Source organism: Tiliqua scincoides, chromosome 5 (assembly GCF_035046505.1).
Source record: "Tiliqua scincoides isolate rTilSci1 chromosome 5, rTilSci1.hap2, whole genome shotgun sequence".
NCBI lineage: Eukaryota > Metazoa > Chordata > Lepidosauria > Squamata > Scincidae > Tiliqua > Tiliqua scincoides.
In genome coordinates, this window is record NC_089825.1 from 90462572 (window position 1) to 90479785 (window position 17214).

Sequence of the window (17214 nt, forward strand, 5' to 3'; positions counted from 1 at the left end):
AGAAGATCAGAAGCGTGGCTTAGGCATCAAAACTAGAACTGGGGCCATCCCATCCTGTCTGATTGCTCTTTTGCACTTGCAAACAACAACATTTAGCTTTTCTGATGTCCCATCTTTATGCTAAAAGAGAAGAAGAGCCATGCTGAATACCCAGGAAGACAGAAATATAGCTGGCAGGGACCTGGTTTGGTCAGATTGTCGAACTAATAATCCTGAGTAAAAAAGTGTCAAGGCCAGTTCAGTTTTTCTTAAAGGATTTGTTTTAGGAAAGGAAACCAGTTTTGTTTCAGAGCAAATGTGAAGGGAGAAGAAAGCCATTCTCTAGGTGGCTTGGCTAGTCCAACTGCACAGAGTGGCACAGAACAGTACATCACAGTGAAGTGTGTCCTTTGCTGTGTGGACTAGATACTGGGGATTGGAAAGAGGGTGTGAGCAAGCAAATACATTATAGTCCAACACTGAAGTGCAGTGTGGGGTGTCTTTTCCTGACTTTCTACGATGAGATACTCCCATCCTGCTTTATCAACTGGACGTTCGGCGATAATGATGCGGAACGATCAGCACCAACAGGAAATAAAGAAGGACGCTGGGCAATCACAACTTGCATTCTGATCAGGGCTGGACATCTAGCACACCTGCCTCACCACAGTCTTTATGTCTTGCTTACCTTAGCGCCATCATTGCCAGGAGCACCATTAGCACCACGGGGTCCTGCAGGACCTGCAGGGCCTTGGACACCACGTTCACCGGGGAAACCTCTCTCGCCCTAAAGGTGGGAGAGGGATAAAAGAGAGCTGGTTGCAATTCTGTCATAGTAAGCAGCAATGGACAAATGAAAAAAGATGCACAGAAGATGGGCTGGTGCTCAGAAGAAGATCTGTACTTACTCTTGCGCCAGCGGGACCAGGTGCACCAGCATCACCAGGGACACCCTGTCAGGAGGATCAAAAGAAAAGTGTCATTGGTATCCTAAGTATCCTAGTTGGTCTAGAACACGAGTACCTTCCTATCTAGAGGAAAGTCTACCTGTGTGGCAATGTGGGGTAGGATGGAATGCTCTGCCTCATGACTAAGAGTAGGACTATATGGTGTTTTGGTGCATTCTAATCTCAAATAACAAAAGCAAAGTCTTTGTGTGAAAAGGCAGAATTTCTTCACCTGCTCTGGGGAGCAGAGCCTCTATGGGGTCCAGAAAACAGAAAGGCACAGGGAAGTGCCAGCTTGAAAATACATTGCTAGTTTCTTGATACCAGCAGGTAGGACACCCAGTAGCTGCCCATGTGACAACTACTTGATGATCCTTCTTTTGAAGTCCTAAAGATGTCCTAAGTTTCAGAATAAAATGAAGTCTCATAAAGCCTTGAGGATGGAAAGATTGTGTGGGAGTTATCTAATTTTAGACAACTCATTGCCTCGTCAGAAACCTTGCTGGGCCTAAAAATTAGACTCTCCAGTAGGGTTAGTCCTTAAGGCCAATCCCCTGTTGGAGGACAGCTATCAACCCCACTGAAGTCCTGTGGGAGAAAAGTCATCAGATAACCAGAGAGTTTTGAATGTCTGAAATTATGATCTGGCAGTTACCATTTTAGCCCTAATGACCCTCTCTACCTCTGGTAGGAGAACAAGTGGGAAGGTGCTGCCTACAATGTGGGGGTTTCTATGGCCCCTGTGAGATAGCTAGAAAGGAAGATTTCCCCCCTTGTCTTAGAGACTTATTTCTAGGTAGTTCAGGTCAATTACCATTGATCAATAATCAATAATCAGATCAATAATAGGTTATTTTATTTAATCAGTGCAAACGGACACAGAGAGGGAACCTATGCACAGGAGATAATTGCATTCTTGGCTTTATATAATGCTGGAGGTGAGAGATTCCTATAAAAAGGGGGTGAAATGTGGACTCTGCTATTTTTGCACAGCCTCTGGTTTCTGGCTCTACTCCAAACAGTGCAAGGGGCGTGTGTGTTGAGTGCAGGTTGGAATGGAGTGTGGCTTCATCATCAGAGACTGGATGAAGAGTTCCAAAAATAAAATCACCTAATCAGGTCATTCCTAAGGTAGGCAGGACTTGGACAATTGGGTTCAAATGATAACAAAGGAGACTTTGATTAAATCCTAGGAAGAATTTCCTGATGGTAAGAACTATTCAGCAGTAGAAGAGCCTGCCTCAGAAAGTGGTAGACTGGAGGTCTCTAAGCAGAGGTTGAATAGCCATCTCTCAGGGATGTTGCAATTGTGGATTCTCTGCACTGGTAGGGGGCTGGCCATGAACTTGTGGGTCCCTTCCAGATGATTCTATAAGTGAGTCATGGCACGGTTCTGAGAGGAAAGCTGCAGAAATTCCTTCTTCTGCACAACTATTCATGTCTCGCCCTGTGTGGACATTGTGAATAACAGAAGAGGCAAAGAAAGAAGAAGTTTCCAACTCTCTGTGGGATGTCCCTCAGGCATAGTGGATAGTGACTTACTAATGCATTCTGCTTGGAAGACAAATGGACAAATAACAACTACACTCAGAAAGTTAGACCAAAGCACTACATGTGTGGTGGTGTCAATATGCTCACCGCAGACCCCAAGCTGGCTTCAGAGCCTACTATAGCTTCTTTGAATTTCTGTACCAAGCTCCCTGTTACCTACCTGTTCACCGGGCTTTCCAGATTCACCGGGGGCACCAGCAGGACCAGGAAGACCCTGAATGAGGAGGTTGAAAGTGGAGAAAGGGTTAGATTTTCTGGGAGTGAAACTGGATGAAAGCAAAATATTTCTTACAAGAGAAGTTAGCTACGTCTATAGTCTTGAGCAATTACGCAGTTGATGCACTGTGTGATTGTCACGGATTTTGCATCATCCTGCATTTTTGTCATCTTTCCTTTTTATAGAGGAAATTTTCCAGCATTCTCTCCCCCCCCCCCAAACATATTTCTGTCTTCAATCTATTTCTTGCCCTCCTCCTAGGTCCTTATCATAAACTGTGCAAAGAATTTACATTCTTCAAAAACCCTAAGCAAAGAAGCAGAATAAATAACTCAAACATGAAGCAGCAACATGCGGAAGTTCTTAATTTGCAGCATTACTTCCCCAAGAATTTTCATTTCCTGGTTTCCACCCTTGGAATTTTGTTAAGAGGAAAAATGCACCGTTCGGAGTGTGTTGACTTTCGTGGAAAGCTTCTCACCTGGAATCCAGGAGCTCCAGCTGCACCTTGTTCGCCTCTCTCCCCAGCAGGGCCCTGTGATGGGAAAACGAAGGGAGGTTCAAAGCTTGTTAGAACTCCAAAGGGAGTGCCCTGCAATCACCACCAATGGTGCAGAAGTAGAACCTATTAACAATATACTTACAGATGGGCCAGGAGGTCCTTGAGCACCAGCTTCACCATCTTTACCAGGTGCACCCTGCAGGAAAAGAGGAGGGGGCAAACATTAGAAAAGGCAGTAGCCAAAATATCTGAAAGAGATCTTTAATGAGAGATCTGATGATTCAAAACACTTTGCTTAAACTGAGACTTCTCTTTGTCCCACCAGATGCCCAGCTTATTCCTCAAGTCACTGTGTTTGCTTCTTGTCACTTCCAATATACCCTTGTAACCCTTACATTTAAGTGCCACACCTTGAGCAGTCCCTCTGCTCAAGCTCATCACACTTGTCACTTGTTCTCAGCCTTTCCTTTCCTACTCCTCCATTGCCACTTGTCTAACCTGTTGGACATTTTGACTTGTTGGACGTCATCTCCAGTTGTCAGCCCTCAACCTCTCCCTCCATTCCTCATCTTCTCTTGTATATAGATTCAAAGGGTCTTGCACAGGGACCTCATTATTTCTGTGTTTTCTACAGCTCCAAGCACACTCCTGGTGTCAAATCAGCATCACATTGTAGGGGCAAGTGTAGTATCATCTCTTCCCCACAATGTGGACTGCTGCGATGATGAATGTCATCTCAGACATTTCTCAGGCCCAAGCTTTCTCACAAGATTTGTCCAGAAGTTCCTCCCCCTTTGCAGATGCTGGGCTGGGTTTTGAATGCAGGGCAGAGGATGGGAGTGACTCAAATACTTACAACAGCACCAACAGCTCCAGGAGCACCTCTCTCGCCAGGTTTGCCAGGCTCACCCTACAAGAGAAGAAGCAAATGGGTCTTTATAAGAAACAAGCAAATAGGAAGGTATTCCCAGTGCTGGGATTTTATTTCATGCTGCTTGCTGTACCAGCAATTGTGTAAATCCAGAAGAGGATAGTCAAATGCACATTGAAGGTATATCCATCTACATCTGGATGTGACCATATGGAGAAAATCATACCAGTCCTGAATAAAGACACATAATCTGTATAGTGTCCCCATGATGGACTTGTGGGGTTCAACAGTGCCTCTAAACACTCAGGATTTCTCACTCTTTCCAAAGGGTTTCACCCATAAATCCCAAGCCTCTGTAGCCTTTCCCGTCATTAGGAAAACCAATTTCTTAACATCCTGCCTTCTCCAGCTCACTATCTAGAGATGATGGATTACCAAAACAGACCATCAGCGAAGCAAGGCAGTTATCTTCTGACTCTGTTGAATGCTAATGCCCTCCATGCTACTCAATAAAACAGCAGGCATTCCCAAGCAATCCCAAGGTGATCCAAGGCCCCAGTGAAGTTACTCATTAGAGAAAAGAAGCCTTGGAAGCCGCTATCTGAAACCACCCAACAGGATGTCCTGAAGGTATTTTGTATGTTATGGTTGTGTGCTTCCAACATTATAGTTGCACATTAGTACACTAACCGTCATTGTATAGACCTAATTGGGTCAGGAATGGTAAAGGGATTGATCAGCATGGGACCATTTCGTACAACCACTATGAAGCAGGAAAGCCAAATATGGGTTGGCTCTTGGAGCGATTTTGGTGACTGGTTGGAAAACCTTCTCAATAAATGAGTCAGAGCACAGGGAGCTCTGATCAGGACACACTAGAGCAGGGGCATCAAACATAAGGCCCACGGGTCGAATGTGGCCCCCAGAAGCCATTTATCTGTCCCCTGTTATAATTGGACTCTCCCAGCTTGATAATTGGGCTTTCTCATATCTTGAAAATAGGAACGGAATTTGCACATTTTCTCTTTTGTGGTTTTCAGTAGATAAGATGCAGAACCACAAGTAAAGATGGAAACTATATCAGGTTGGCCTCTATAGGTACACTGAATTTTTTTTTCTACTCTTTAGCAGCTCAGACTGTTGGGAAAGCAACTTCAGGGAACTGCCAAAGGCAGCCATTGTTCCAAGAAGCCTTGGAGGTGGCCACTATAGGCAGCTATTAACTCAGGGGAGACCTGACAGGCTGCCATTATAGTGCCAATCCTGTTTGTGGGTTGAACACTGGAAAACCAATAACATTGGTGGGAGCAAGCCATAGATCTTGCCATTTTTTCTCATTCAAGAAAAGGAACCCACTAGAAAACTATTACTTACAGCAGCTCCTTTAGGTCCAGGGAATCCCATCACGCCAGCTTGGCCTCTTGCACCAGGTGGACCTGCAGCGCCAGGGCGACCATCTTGACCAGCAGGGCCCTATAAGGGAAGAAGGAACCAATGTAGATTTTCTTCTTCTTCTATTTTGCTCCAAGCCCCTCTCTGGAGCAAAGAAAACAATGGAAGAGGGCCTTGCCATGACTTACAGGGGGTCCAGTCTTGCCATCGGGGCCAGGACTGCCAGGGCTACCAGTCAGACCCTGAAAAAGAGGAAAGAGAGTTAATAGGAAGCAGTCTCTGGTGAATTAACAATTAAGGGCTGTGAAGGACAAGAGAGACAACTTTACCCTGCCTAAACCATGACACTATACAATCTGAGGGGTGTGCCACAGAATTTTTTCCAATGCAGGCAAGACACCTGGATGTGACTTTTGCATTGCGCAAACAACATCCATTGTTTCGTCGTGCTATTGCTTGGGTCTCGTTTTTTTAATGGCTTCTCTTCCTGGGATGTTTCCAGTAAGTCAAGAATCGCATAGGGCATGTAGTGATGTCAGATCAAATTTGGCTATGTAATGACATGAAGACAATTCAGAACAGAGACAGTGCTTCCTGGGCCAAGCATTGCCAGCATTCTGAATAGGCAAACACTTTCACTTCATTTTGCTGCACCCCCCCTCCCCCAAATAACCACATCAGGTAGGAAGGGTGCATTTCTTTTTTGCAATGGACTAAACTTTTTACAAAAAAAAAAAAATTTCAGTTCAGCCCTACTTATTTCTCAACTTCAGTTTACAATCTGTAAAATGGGAATGTTCATTATTTTTTTTTTTCAGATTGCTAAAATTAATGAAATAAGAAATGTAAATTTACTTTGCATACTTAAAAATATATTATGTTGTATAAGGGTGCAATTACTCTCCTCAAAATGGCAAGATGATAGTCTGGAATATGGAGTAGTGCTTGAAAATAAACATCTTTGGGTGGGTATTCTGAGTTATAGGATTGCAAGCTTCGGACTCTGAAAAGCTTCTATTGTACGTCTTTAAAAGTGGCATAGGATAGAAAATTCCATCAGATGTGGCTTCTCTCACCACTGTAGAATGTGATGGGAAAAGCAGTGTCCAAGATGGAATTTCCTTCCATACAATTCTTAAAAGGTGCAGGGATTTTCTCAAAGTCTTTCTCGACCAGAACAATAATGAATACTGAACAAGAGAGGAAAATGTTAGCTTAACATTGCCTATTTTATTGAAAATGTGCAGTTTTTCAGCAAAAACGGAGCTGAGGGTTTATGAACAGGTGACACTGCCTTCTAGAGTCAAACCATTGGTCCCTCTAGCTCAGCACTGCCTACACTGACTGGCAGAAACTCTTGCTTATTTTTGGACTGGTCCTTAGCTTCTCCAGGTTCCGCTGGGAAAGACCAGTCCAAAAATAAGCAAGAGTTTCTGCCAGTCAGTGTAGGCAGTGCTGAGCTAGAGGGACCAATGGGACCTTGCAAATGCAAAGCAGGTGTGCTGTCACTGAACTATGGCCCCATTCCTTATTGCTTTTAGAATAACTATGGCTAGCAAAGTTATTCATATACATGACTGTCCAATACATGCCCTCAGAGAAAAGGCACTAACTGTCTATAATTTCTCTAATACTGTTGTGAAAATGTTGTTGGTTTAATGATCAGTGTGATCCAAACTGTATTTTATTTAATGGGAAATGTTTGCCGCCTACCTTGAGGCCTTTAAAGAAGGTAGACTAAAAATATAATCACACACTAAATTACTTAAATAATGTAACCACACAGGAGGAATATGACTCCTTAACTGTTCTTTTTTGCAGTTCCTCTCCAGGGCTCAAATGTGGCACTGGGGTGCTCTGTTGTTTTACAATATGCCCCATTTTTCATTGCCTGGGGTGAACAGAAACCCCTGTAGCCACCTGCAGCTCCCTATCCTGACATTCACTCACCTTGGCTCCAGGGAGACCAGGTTCACCAGGGCGTCCAGCTTCACCAGTAGATCCTTTGGGACCAGCGGGGCCAGGAGCACCACGCTCACCAGGGGCACCCTAGAAGAGGAAAAGGGATCATGTGAAGATAAGAACGCTGGTATTGGTTGATCATCCCTTGATTTGAAACAGTCTTTGTAACAGTAGATCAACATAGAACAGAGCAGGACATGGAGAACAATAGAGGATTGCCTGATTTTATGTGCAGGGTTATGGATATGCAGAAAAGAAGATAATTCCACAGAAGGCCAAAAGCTCCCTGGAGTATGAAAGGGTTTCATTTACTCAAGTGACCGTATGCATCCCCATTTGCAATAAACCTGGAGAGTTCCAGTGTGAGGAAGGGGCAAAATATGAAGCAGGAAAATGAAATGTAAGGGTAAGCATAGGGTTGGTCAGGGTGGGAGGAAAGAGTGTAGCTTGTTCTCAGCTGGGGGGGACGACATAAGAAAAACCCTGGGATAGCAGAGGTGGGACACCGCAAAAACTGAGTTAAGAGTTTATGGTGATGCTGCCTTCTAGAATCAGATCATTGATCCCTCTTGGGGACCATTCTTGCAGGGAAACGTCGCTAAAAAATTAATTCCCAGCCTGACAATGTAGGTGATCTGAAAGGACAGGAAGGAAAGACAGACATAATCTGGCTGTGAAGCAGCAATTAACAGGGACTGCCACCAATTCAACAGGGGTGAAAGATGATGGTGGCTTGAGGACAAGGGAGCACTACCAATCCCCTGTTAAAAGGGGGGGGATAACATGTTCCTTCTCAGCAAGTTGTCCATCCCTGGTGGCTCCTTTAGACCAATGTACTGGTCTCTCATGGAGTTTGTATGTGGGCTTAACACAAGTCAGTTCATAAAGTGCTGTGCATGGATAATAATAAAAAATGATGAAGAGATTTCTTACAGCCAACTTAGCCTCTGCTCACTCTCTAATTCAACCTCTGTCAACTGGACAAAGAGGCTCCTTTCAAGTGGTGGTTCTCTTATATTAAGTGGGGGGGGGGGCAGAACATCAGCTGGTTCTACTGATGCCAGCCTAGCATTTTTTACACGGGTGTTCGCTCTCTCTCTCTCTCTCTCTCTCTCTCTCTGTAAAAACCAGGGTGGTGTAGTGGTTTGGGAGAAATTCCTGGAAGATCCAGGTTCAAATCCCTGTTCAGCCATGAAGCTTCCTGGGTGACCTTGGGCCACTGACTATCCTCAGCCTTGCCTACCTCACAAGGTTGCTTTGAGGACAAAAGGAAGGGAGAAACCATGTTACCCCACCCTGTGCTCCTTGGAGGAAGGACAGAATGTAAAATTAAGCAAAGACTGTGAGCACCTGTGGGACAGGGAACCAACTTCTTATTTCCTTTGCTACTTAGACTGCTCTGTGAACTTTTAAGTGGTTTATAAATAAGGATAATAATTTATGAATACAGTTCATTGTTTCAAAATGTGTGCTTGTGTGTGTGTTTAGAAAAAGGAAAATTTTCAGAGCTAAGTATCATTCAAAAGGACAGAAATATATCAGGCTTCCATCTGCGGTGAGCACATTCCGTCTACCTTTACTGACCCTGGTTTAGCTACTTCCACCCTGCCTCACATTCTAAAAGGCTTATATGCTACTTCTTCCCTCTACATTCCCCAGCTTTCAACCTAATCCCTACTTCATCCTCTTCTAGCCTCAGGGAAGTCGATGGGAATGCTGTCAATGGGGTTGGGAGACTAAGCTCTCCCCCCACCCTTGAAGAAATGAAACCAACAGCAACAGACAATAACCCACCTTGGGACCAGCAATGCCATCTGAGCCAGGGAAACCACGGCTTCCGGGAGCACCCTGTGAATGGGATAAAGGATATCAGGTGAGTAGCACATATTTAACACTGCCACCAACTGGTGAGCTTGGAAGAGGGCTCTCCCATCCAAATGCCAACATAGAGCTATTTCTTCTGTTGTGGACAGAGAAGAATACAGTAATAAGTTCATTCACTGCTACCTTTAAAATCACAGATTGGTCAGAAAACCAGTTATGATACCCCCACCTCCTCCCCAAGACAGTATCACACCCTAAGCAGCCTGTTACTGGCATCAATCATAAATCCAGATTCAGAATCATGATTCAACTCCTTGGCCAAAGGTATAGCCATCCACCTGCCAACCCCCTCCTGTGTTTCAGGTCTGCACACATAAGTCACAAAGAGAAGGGGGGCATGTGTTGAGAAAGAGCCTTTTTAACTATACAGATTTTTTCCTGAGCAGAAAGCTGCTGGTAACTTAAGCCAGAGTACCCAGCAGCACATGACAAGGGAGAATAAAGCACTTTCCCAAAGGAGAGGGAGGATGACATGCAGGCTAGGGGGAGTCTTGCTTTCATTGGTTTGGGGGATCTGGCAAACGTTTGCTCATTCATCATCCATGCATCCAATGGAACTGACAGCAATCGTTTTGACCTTAAAGGTCTCAAGGATTTGTTCTCTACACGAAACAGTTCTTGTGATGCTGTCCTAGGGTTTCAGCTGAGGAACAAAAGGAAAAGGTGGTGCTTATTTCTAAATCCAGATTTGGATCATTCTTTAGGGGACAGGGAGTAATTTACAATGGTAGGTGGGAGAAAATAGCAAAGTACAGCCTATTTATGGGGCCCAGACAATGAGCCCTTATTGGTTTAGAACACTGCATGAGCAAAAAGCACACTGTAATAGTGTGAAGAAGGCTACAACCCCATGCATGGTTACCAAGGAGTGAATCTCATTGAACTCCGTGGACTAATGTTTGAGTGAATATGCATAGGATCTGGCAGTCCTACAGCTTATAGGCATTTATTATAAACTGACATGGAGACCCTCACACCTGAAAATTCAGATTCTATGAAGAGTTGCAGCATTGTCTGTTTTCAGAATACAGTAGCTTTCAGAATCACCCTTCTCCGGCTCACTGAGGCTTGTTAAGTCTTCCTTTTGGGCCTGTTTTGGTTTCACTTTGTGCATTTGATCGTGCAATTCCTAAAGAACTGCCTATCGAAGGCGACATCTTAAACAGACATATAGCCAAAGCACAAATGGACCTGTTTTAAATGGCTGCTGTGTGATTCAGGTGCTCAAAGTTAAAAGGAGAGACCAAACGATGAAGATTGCTACATACACGTTCACCAGCTGGTCCAGGCAAGCCAGCAGGCCCAGGCTCACCACGGGATCCTCTCTTGCCTTCCTCACCAGGTGGACCAGCGGGACCTTGGACACCAGCAGGACCCTAAAAATGAAATGGAGAGCACAGAGATAAGTGTTGATGGCGGGAATTACAATCAGAAGTAAAGTTACAAAGGCATTGCAGGTGAAATGGACACTTACAGGTTCGCCTTTAGCACCAGCATCTCCTTTGTTTCCAGGAGCACCAGGTTCTCCCTAAAGAGACATAAAGCAACATCATCACATATCTCCTCATTGCTTTGTATCCTACAGGAGGGATCTATGAATAAAAGTCTGGGAAGAACAATGCTGCAAATCTGTTGGGAATCTTTTGTTCTCTACCTAGACGGGATTGGTGGTAGGAAGTAAAACATGGGAGGAAGAGCTTGATAACATCCTTTGCATTGTCAACAGGCATTATACGAGAGCAAACAAGCTTTCTGTGTGTGTGTGTATGGGGGGTATTGGGCTTTAGGAACACCTTATTAAATATTTTTAGAATGGCTATCCTCAAAATGTACATTTCCACATGACCGCTTGATATTTTGATACTGTTATCACACATCTGGCTTTGACACAGATCTAACTTTGACATGCTGTCATTTGCAGAATGTCAAAAACCCACTGAGATTCTGACAAGGCGGTCTGATGTATTTTCAGAGTAAGGGCGCTGGTAATTTATCAACACAATATTTGAAGGTGGAACCCCCCCCCCCCCGGTCAGAGACAAATTAGATAACACCCACAGCGGTGTGAGTAACTAGGTGCGGTAATGGCATGGCAAATCTGGAGAGGATATGATCAGGGTAAATGCAGAAGTTGCCTCCTGCACCGGTGATGTTATAAGAATAACTGTCTGTATGTTCTCCTGGTGGCCACAAGAAGCTGAGGCTCACTGGAGGACTAGCAGAGATGTCCAGCTCTCACACGCTCAAAGACCTTTAGAGGTAGACGCTGCTTAAATGAAGGGCCAAAAGATGGGGAACAATCAAGCAACACTTACACTGTTACCCTTGGGACCAGGAGCGCCGCTGGGACCCTGAGGTCCAGCTGCGCCACGAGCACCGGGGAAGCCAGGAGCGCCAGAAATACCTGGAGAACCCTAGAAGAGAGAGCAAAGCTAGTTAGATAACTGGCAGGAGTGGGCATTGATGAGGACAAAAGAAGAGCCCCTGATGGGAAGATACTTACAGTTGCACCTTTGGCACCAGGTTGGCCATCAGTACCAGGATTGCCCTACAGCAGAGAAGGAGGAAATAAGTGTTATTCTTCTCATCTTTATCATTGAACATTTTCTGAAGCAGATCAGGATGAAAGAGAAAGGCAAAAATGAGCTAGGAGGAGAGCTTACAGAAGGACCAGCAGCACCAGCAGGACCAGCTGGACCAGGTTCGCCACGAGCACCTTGTGGGCCTTCACCACCACGGGCACCTTGGGGACCAGTTTCACCCTAGACAAGAGACAGAACAATAAGTAAAAAGAACCCTCTATTGTTTAAGATGACAATATCTGGCTGTCAAACAAAACTAAACCACACCATACTTGGGTCTTCTTGAGGCTTCAAACAGTGTCTCCCTGTCAGACCTACCAGCTAATTATTATTATGTCTATCCCATTATATCAAGGCTTCATGCCTCTCCGCCCACCCTCGAAATCAGACATTTAAGTCCTGCTCCCTGAGACACATTGCACTGCCTTTTTGAGGACTGCTAACCTCTTTGAGGCCTACTAAAGTCTGTGGCCCAGTTCCTACGTTGCAGGAATGCTGTAGCTTTTGCACCTTTATGGTTATAGCTCACTCTGCTCTGATCACATTTGAACCCTGAAAATTATGTCAGAGGGTTCAACAGCATGGTCACTTCCTTCCTACAGATAAATCAACTGACTTGAGATGTGTGTAACACTGGAATGGAACATAACATGGTTGACGTCTCCCATGTGAGCTCTGGAGTTCAGACTTTATTACTGGGCTGCTGTGGGAATATGACTGTCAACTCTGACTAAAGCTATTCCTGGTGATTTATTTAATGACCTGATGCAATGCTGGAAATTCCTGGAGGCCCTGCCAACCTCACCAGGTTTGCTTTCAGTAATCACCTGGAGATTAATGCGGATACCTAGAGACTCCAGGACCATCTTGGAAAGTGGACAACGATATGTGGGAAGCTACTGTGAAGAACTGCTGTTCCTATAACAGATGGACTAGGCCTGTGTTAGCATTTGATGTGTGTCACCCTTATTTCACGACTGAGCAATCATGAGGGTCTTGTAGCCCACATTAGCTCTTTCAGGTCTGCTGTTAGAAAGTACAGGGTTCGACAGGAATAGCCCATAATCTTTGCTACAGAAGAATGAAGTGCTTACGGCTGCCTTGTTAAGAAAGTAAACTACAGTGGATGCAGCACTACAGAGCTCTTCATCTAAGAAAAGAGATGGAGAAGATTGAGATGCTTCTCCTCTATGCATTGTTTTTCTGAGGCCCAACTACTTTGATGCTACTGAATCATGCAAAACAATTACTTCTCAATGTCAAGACAGCCCAGGTGTCCTTACCTTAGGACCAACAGCACCAGGGAAGCCAGGGGGACCAGCTGGACCAGTGGGGCCCTGAAAGAAGAAGGATAAGATGCTAAGTGGTGGTTTTTGAGTTTTCCTTATGGTCCTAAAATAACAGCCTCTTAGCACTGGCCAACTCAATCCTATCTGTGGCCAGACATTTGGTCTGTGCTTTCCAATGAACAGGAAGCTGGACACTGGAGTTAAGAAGCTCTCCCTTCCCATAGTCAGTTAATTATAGAGAAGGCTGTCTGCAGATCTCCATTTAGGACCAACATAGAGGTTGGCACTTGTCAAAATTTTTTATAGCCGGACCTCTCCTACACTAAAATGATCACCACCCAGGCAATAAGGCCTACTTCAAGAAAAAGACCATAACAGGAATACTTACTGTGGGGCCAGCAGCACCTGGGGCACCATCGTTACCACGAGCACCCTGTAAAAAAGAAGAGGGGGAAAGGCATGTGAGTTACAGTCACCTTCACACCAGGCCGTGGAAGAACTGGAGCAAGCCCATCCAACACCATTACATGCAGGCATCTAGAACTATCCATGGATGTACTTACAGCAGGGCCAGCAGGGCCAGGACGGCCTCTTTCACCAGGAAGACCACGTGGGCCCTGGACAGAAGAAGGAGAAAGAAGGTTAGTTGGGGGGGAAGCATGTATGACTTGTGGCTCTTTACAATACAACCATCCTTTCCATTCGCTATTCTGTTCATTAACATCTACCACTTCCCTCCAAAAGTGTGAAGCCCCCACCATGATGTAAATGGGCTTCCTTATCCATCAAAGAATCCCACGAGATGGTTCTCGTTGTTTGCTAGTGTGCTTCTTTTAGTGGTTCTTCTTTCATGACGTTGCTGCATTCATATCTTTTAAATGCTCCTGACACAGCAAATTGTTCTTGTTCCTTTGCTTTATTGGCTCAGATGCTACAAATACCAAGTTGGCCAAGACTCCTGCCCTTCTGCTTGAAATCTCACACAAAGATTTGCCCCCTCCAGAAAGCAGTGCTCCATTGCATTCTCTGTTTCAAGATGTTTTGTCCCTCAACAGAAAGCTGCTTTCTCTCATTCAAGGACAGATGAATATGGAAAGTTAAGTTCCTCCCAGCTTTGCACTGGTTTTCACGGTTGCTACATGTTAACGATCAAGTGGCACTAGTTCCTTTGAAGGTTTCTATGAGCAATGTCCATTGCGCAAGCCGTGAAAGGGTCTGTGTCCTAGCACTGGACACCTCTAGACAAATGAGCTGCACTTGATTCCCACTCCAAGCTAAAGCACATCAGGATACATGTTCAACTGAATCCACTGAGCATAAAGCATTAAAAAGGTGTGATTGTATGGTCTCCCTTTGGGGGTGGGTAATTTTGCTTGAGTTCTGTGATGTAATCTGAACCAATCCATTTGTTCCTGATCCCCAACCTATGCTTTTAATGGGCAGAAAAATGGTCCATTATGTCAAAGCGATGAACATAAGAATGATGAAAGTGTATACTTACTACTTGTCCAGGAGCACCATTCTCACCAGGGCTGCCAGGCTCACCCTACAGGAAAAGACAAAACAGATGTCAACACCCTGATATGGAAATAAGGAATGACGTTCTATATAAACTGGTGCACAGTGAAAGTGGACACTCACCTTGGGGCCAGCTGGACCGGCATCACCTTTAGCACCATCAAGACCGCTGAAACCCTAAAGGAAGAGGGATGGAGAAGAAAAACATTAGAACCCAAGGACTAGAGTCTAGGAAGAGCTATAGAAGCCACATTATATTCTTCATTGAGAAGAATGTGGGTTGCATGTTATGCTGCTGAATGCAAGAGCCTAACAGCACAATCCTATGCGTGTCTACTCAAAAGTAAGCCCCACTTAATTCAATGAGATCTAATCTCAAGGAAGCATGGATCGTTTTGCAGCATAACAGTTCCATATTAGCAACATTTTGGGTGCTAAAACCTGGCCTGAAACTAGTCAGGGCCTGGATGGTTGACCTCCTGAGAATTGCCTTCATAATAGAAGAAAGGCAGGATATCAATAGATAAACAAACATGATAATCCTCCACTAAAAATGTCTGCTTCTAAGGGTCTGCTTCATGTCTTTGCCAGCTTGGGTTTGGATGGCCTCTTAAGAAGACAGCGCAAGAAGGCACTTCATTGCTAGTGCTGCTTGGCCATATAGATGGGTGTACTGTCACTTTCACAACAGTGATGAATGCCCATAAACTGGCAGTGTGAAAGTACTCTGGTAACCATTGCAGGGGCTGTTCACATTTTGATGGCTGCAAATAAGGCCTCCAGAGGAAATGGTTTGGGCATTTGGTGGGCCGCTGTGAGATACAGGAAGCTGGACTAGATGGGCCTATGGCCTGATCCAGTGGGGTTGTTCTTATGTTGTTATGTTCTTATGTGTATCTACTTCCTAAGTGATAATCCAGCCTTTGGACACTCTTATCATGCAAGTTCTTGAATTGAATTGGACGTTGAGTCATTAAGGTGAACCTACCCTGTGTCCCTTCATGCCTGGCAGGCCAGCAGTTCCGGGAAGACCACGGGCACCCTAGAACAAGGAATAAGAAATTATTTAAAAGAGAGATAGAAAAAGGATTCTTGTTTCATCTTTATGAACTTCCATAAGCAACTGGGTGGGACTTCTTCACATTGAGGCCTGGCGTTCAACTGGGGCATCTTCATTATTCTTTTCACCAATAACCACCACGCTATATCTTATCAATGAGAAAGGACTAAGAAATTCAAATGTGGTAGGTGAGAGTATCCTGGATGAACCAACTTTAGGAAAGGACATTGTCTTTCCTTGAATGTCATATTTTTAATCCTACTCAAGACCAAGATTCTCTATCTGTTGGAATCATTCGTTAGAAACCAAGAATTCATGAGAAGGAGTAGGTCAGTGAGTAGGTCTGGTGAGGACCTTCGAAGCTTGTGTGATGCAGTGAACAAAGCCAGTGTCATCAGACATGGAGTTCAAAATCCTAACCAGCCACCATGTGGTCTTAGGGCAAGTCACTGTCTCTCAGCTCAACTTACTACATTGCAGAATTGATGTGAAAATGAAATTAGAGTTTATCACTATATGCCCTTGAGCACTTGTAGGGGGATTTGTATGTTTCTAGTTAAATAAGTTATCGCCCTGAACGAAAGCAAGGATCAATATATTTAAGCTTTTCCTTTCTAAATATGACTGTCTAGCCCAGAGATTTTCAACCAGTGTACCATGGCACAAATATTCCATAGGTGTGCTGTGGGAGTTTGGAGGGAGGGATTTATTAGTAGGGTCATTGAAGAAGTGGGCCCCCTACTGGCAGTGCAGTGTGCCTTGTCAATTGTCAAAAAAAACAGATGGTGGGCCATGACAATTTTAGCATTTTGTCCATGTGCCATGAGATGAAAAAGACTGAAAATGGCTGGTCTAGCCTGTTCTTTCCAAGTGTTTAATGTAAATGAGAAAAGTTTCATTACTTTTCCTAGGCAAATGAGCCCAATGTAAAAATGATCTACTTCTCCTCTAAGGATTTATCTCCTCTATTTCTGCTCTGTGGCTTGACCCCTATCCTGTGATGCCTCTAGAAGCCAGGACAGAAGAGATATCTTACCTGTGGGCCAGGGGGTCCACGCTCACCAGGACGACCAGGTTTTCCTGCTTCACCCTTGGAGAAGGAAGAGGAGAGAGATATAAGCCAATGCTGGACCAGTGATCCTCTACAGCTAATTTATTAGAAGAGGCATGTTGATCGATGAACCAAATCTGCACAGGGGCTAACTCTTGCATTTCCCAAACAGGAGCAACTAGGAGAGGTGGTGGCTGGGAGAGGGAAGAGAGTGGAAGGAACAATGGACAGGAACAATGGACCTAGCACTGTCAGATTGCTGGGGTCCCATCCTCTGTTGCCTGGGTGACTTCTGGTGAGTTAGGGTCTCTGATTGCTAACAGGGCTGTCTGATGTAGCTAACTCCCCTGGGGCAGCTAAAGAAGATGGGGCAATGAAAACACCTTGATCCCAGCTGCTCATTGCAGCA

At 44.7% G+C, this 17214-nt stretch overlaps 1 protein-coding gene across 1 annotated transcript in view; it reads right to left on the bottom strand.

Annotated features, from left to right (window-relative positions):
- The window catches only part of COL1A1 (collagen type I alpha 1 chain), a 40638-nt gene that overhangs the window by 19890 nt on the left and 3534 nt on the right, over positions 1-17214 (bottom strand). The window contains exons 5-26 of the mRNA XM_066626995.1: positions 16791-16844; positions 15683-15736; positions 14818-14871; positions 14678-14722; positions 13740-13793; positions 13565-13609; positions 13171-13224; positions 11969-12067; positions 11809-11853; positions 11621-11719; positions 10780-10833; positions 10574-10681; positions 9216-9269; positions 7410-7508; positions 5648-5701; positions 5442-5540; positions 4053-4106; positions 3339-3392; positions 3176-3229; positions 2638-2691; positions 888-932; positions 668-766 (exon numbers count right to left, since the gene is read on the bottom strand). Coding sequence (XP_066483092.1) covers positions 668-766; positions 888-932; positions 2638-2691; positions 3176-3229; positions 3339-3392; positions 4053-4106; positions 5442-5540; positions 5648-5701; positions 7410-7508; positions 9216-9269; positions 10574-10681; positions 10780-10833; positions 11621-11719; positions 11809-11853; positions 11969-12067; positions 13171-13224; positions 13565-13609; positions 13740-13793; positions 14678-14722; positions 14818-14871; positions 15683-15736; positions 16791-16844 — 1431 coding nt within the window. The remainder of the gene's footprint in view (positions 1-667; positions 767-887; positions 933-2637; positions 2692-3175; positions 3230-3338; positions 3393-4052; positions 4107-5441; positions 5541-5647; positions 5702-7409; positions 7509-9215; positions 9270-10573; positions 10682-10779; positions 10834-11620; positions 11720-11808; positions 11854-11968; positions 12068-13170; positions 13225-13564; positions 13610-13739; positions 13794-14677; positions 14723-14817; positions 14872-15682; positions 15737-16790; positions 16845-17214) is intronic.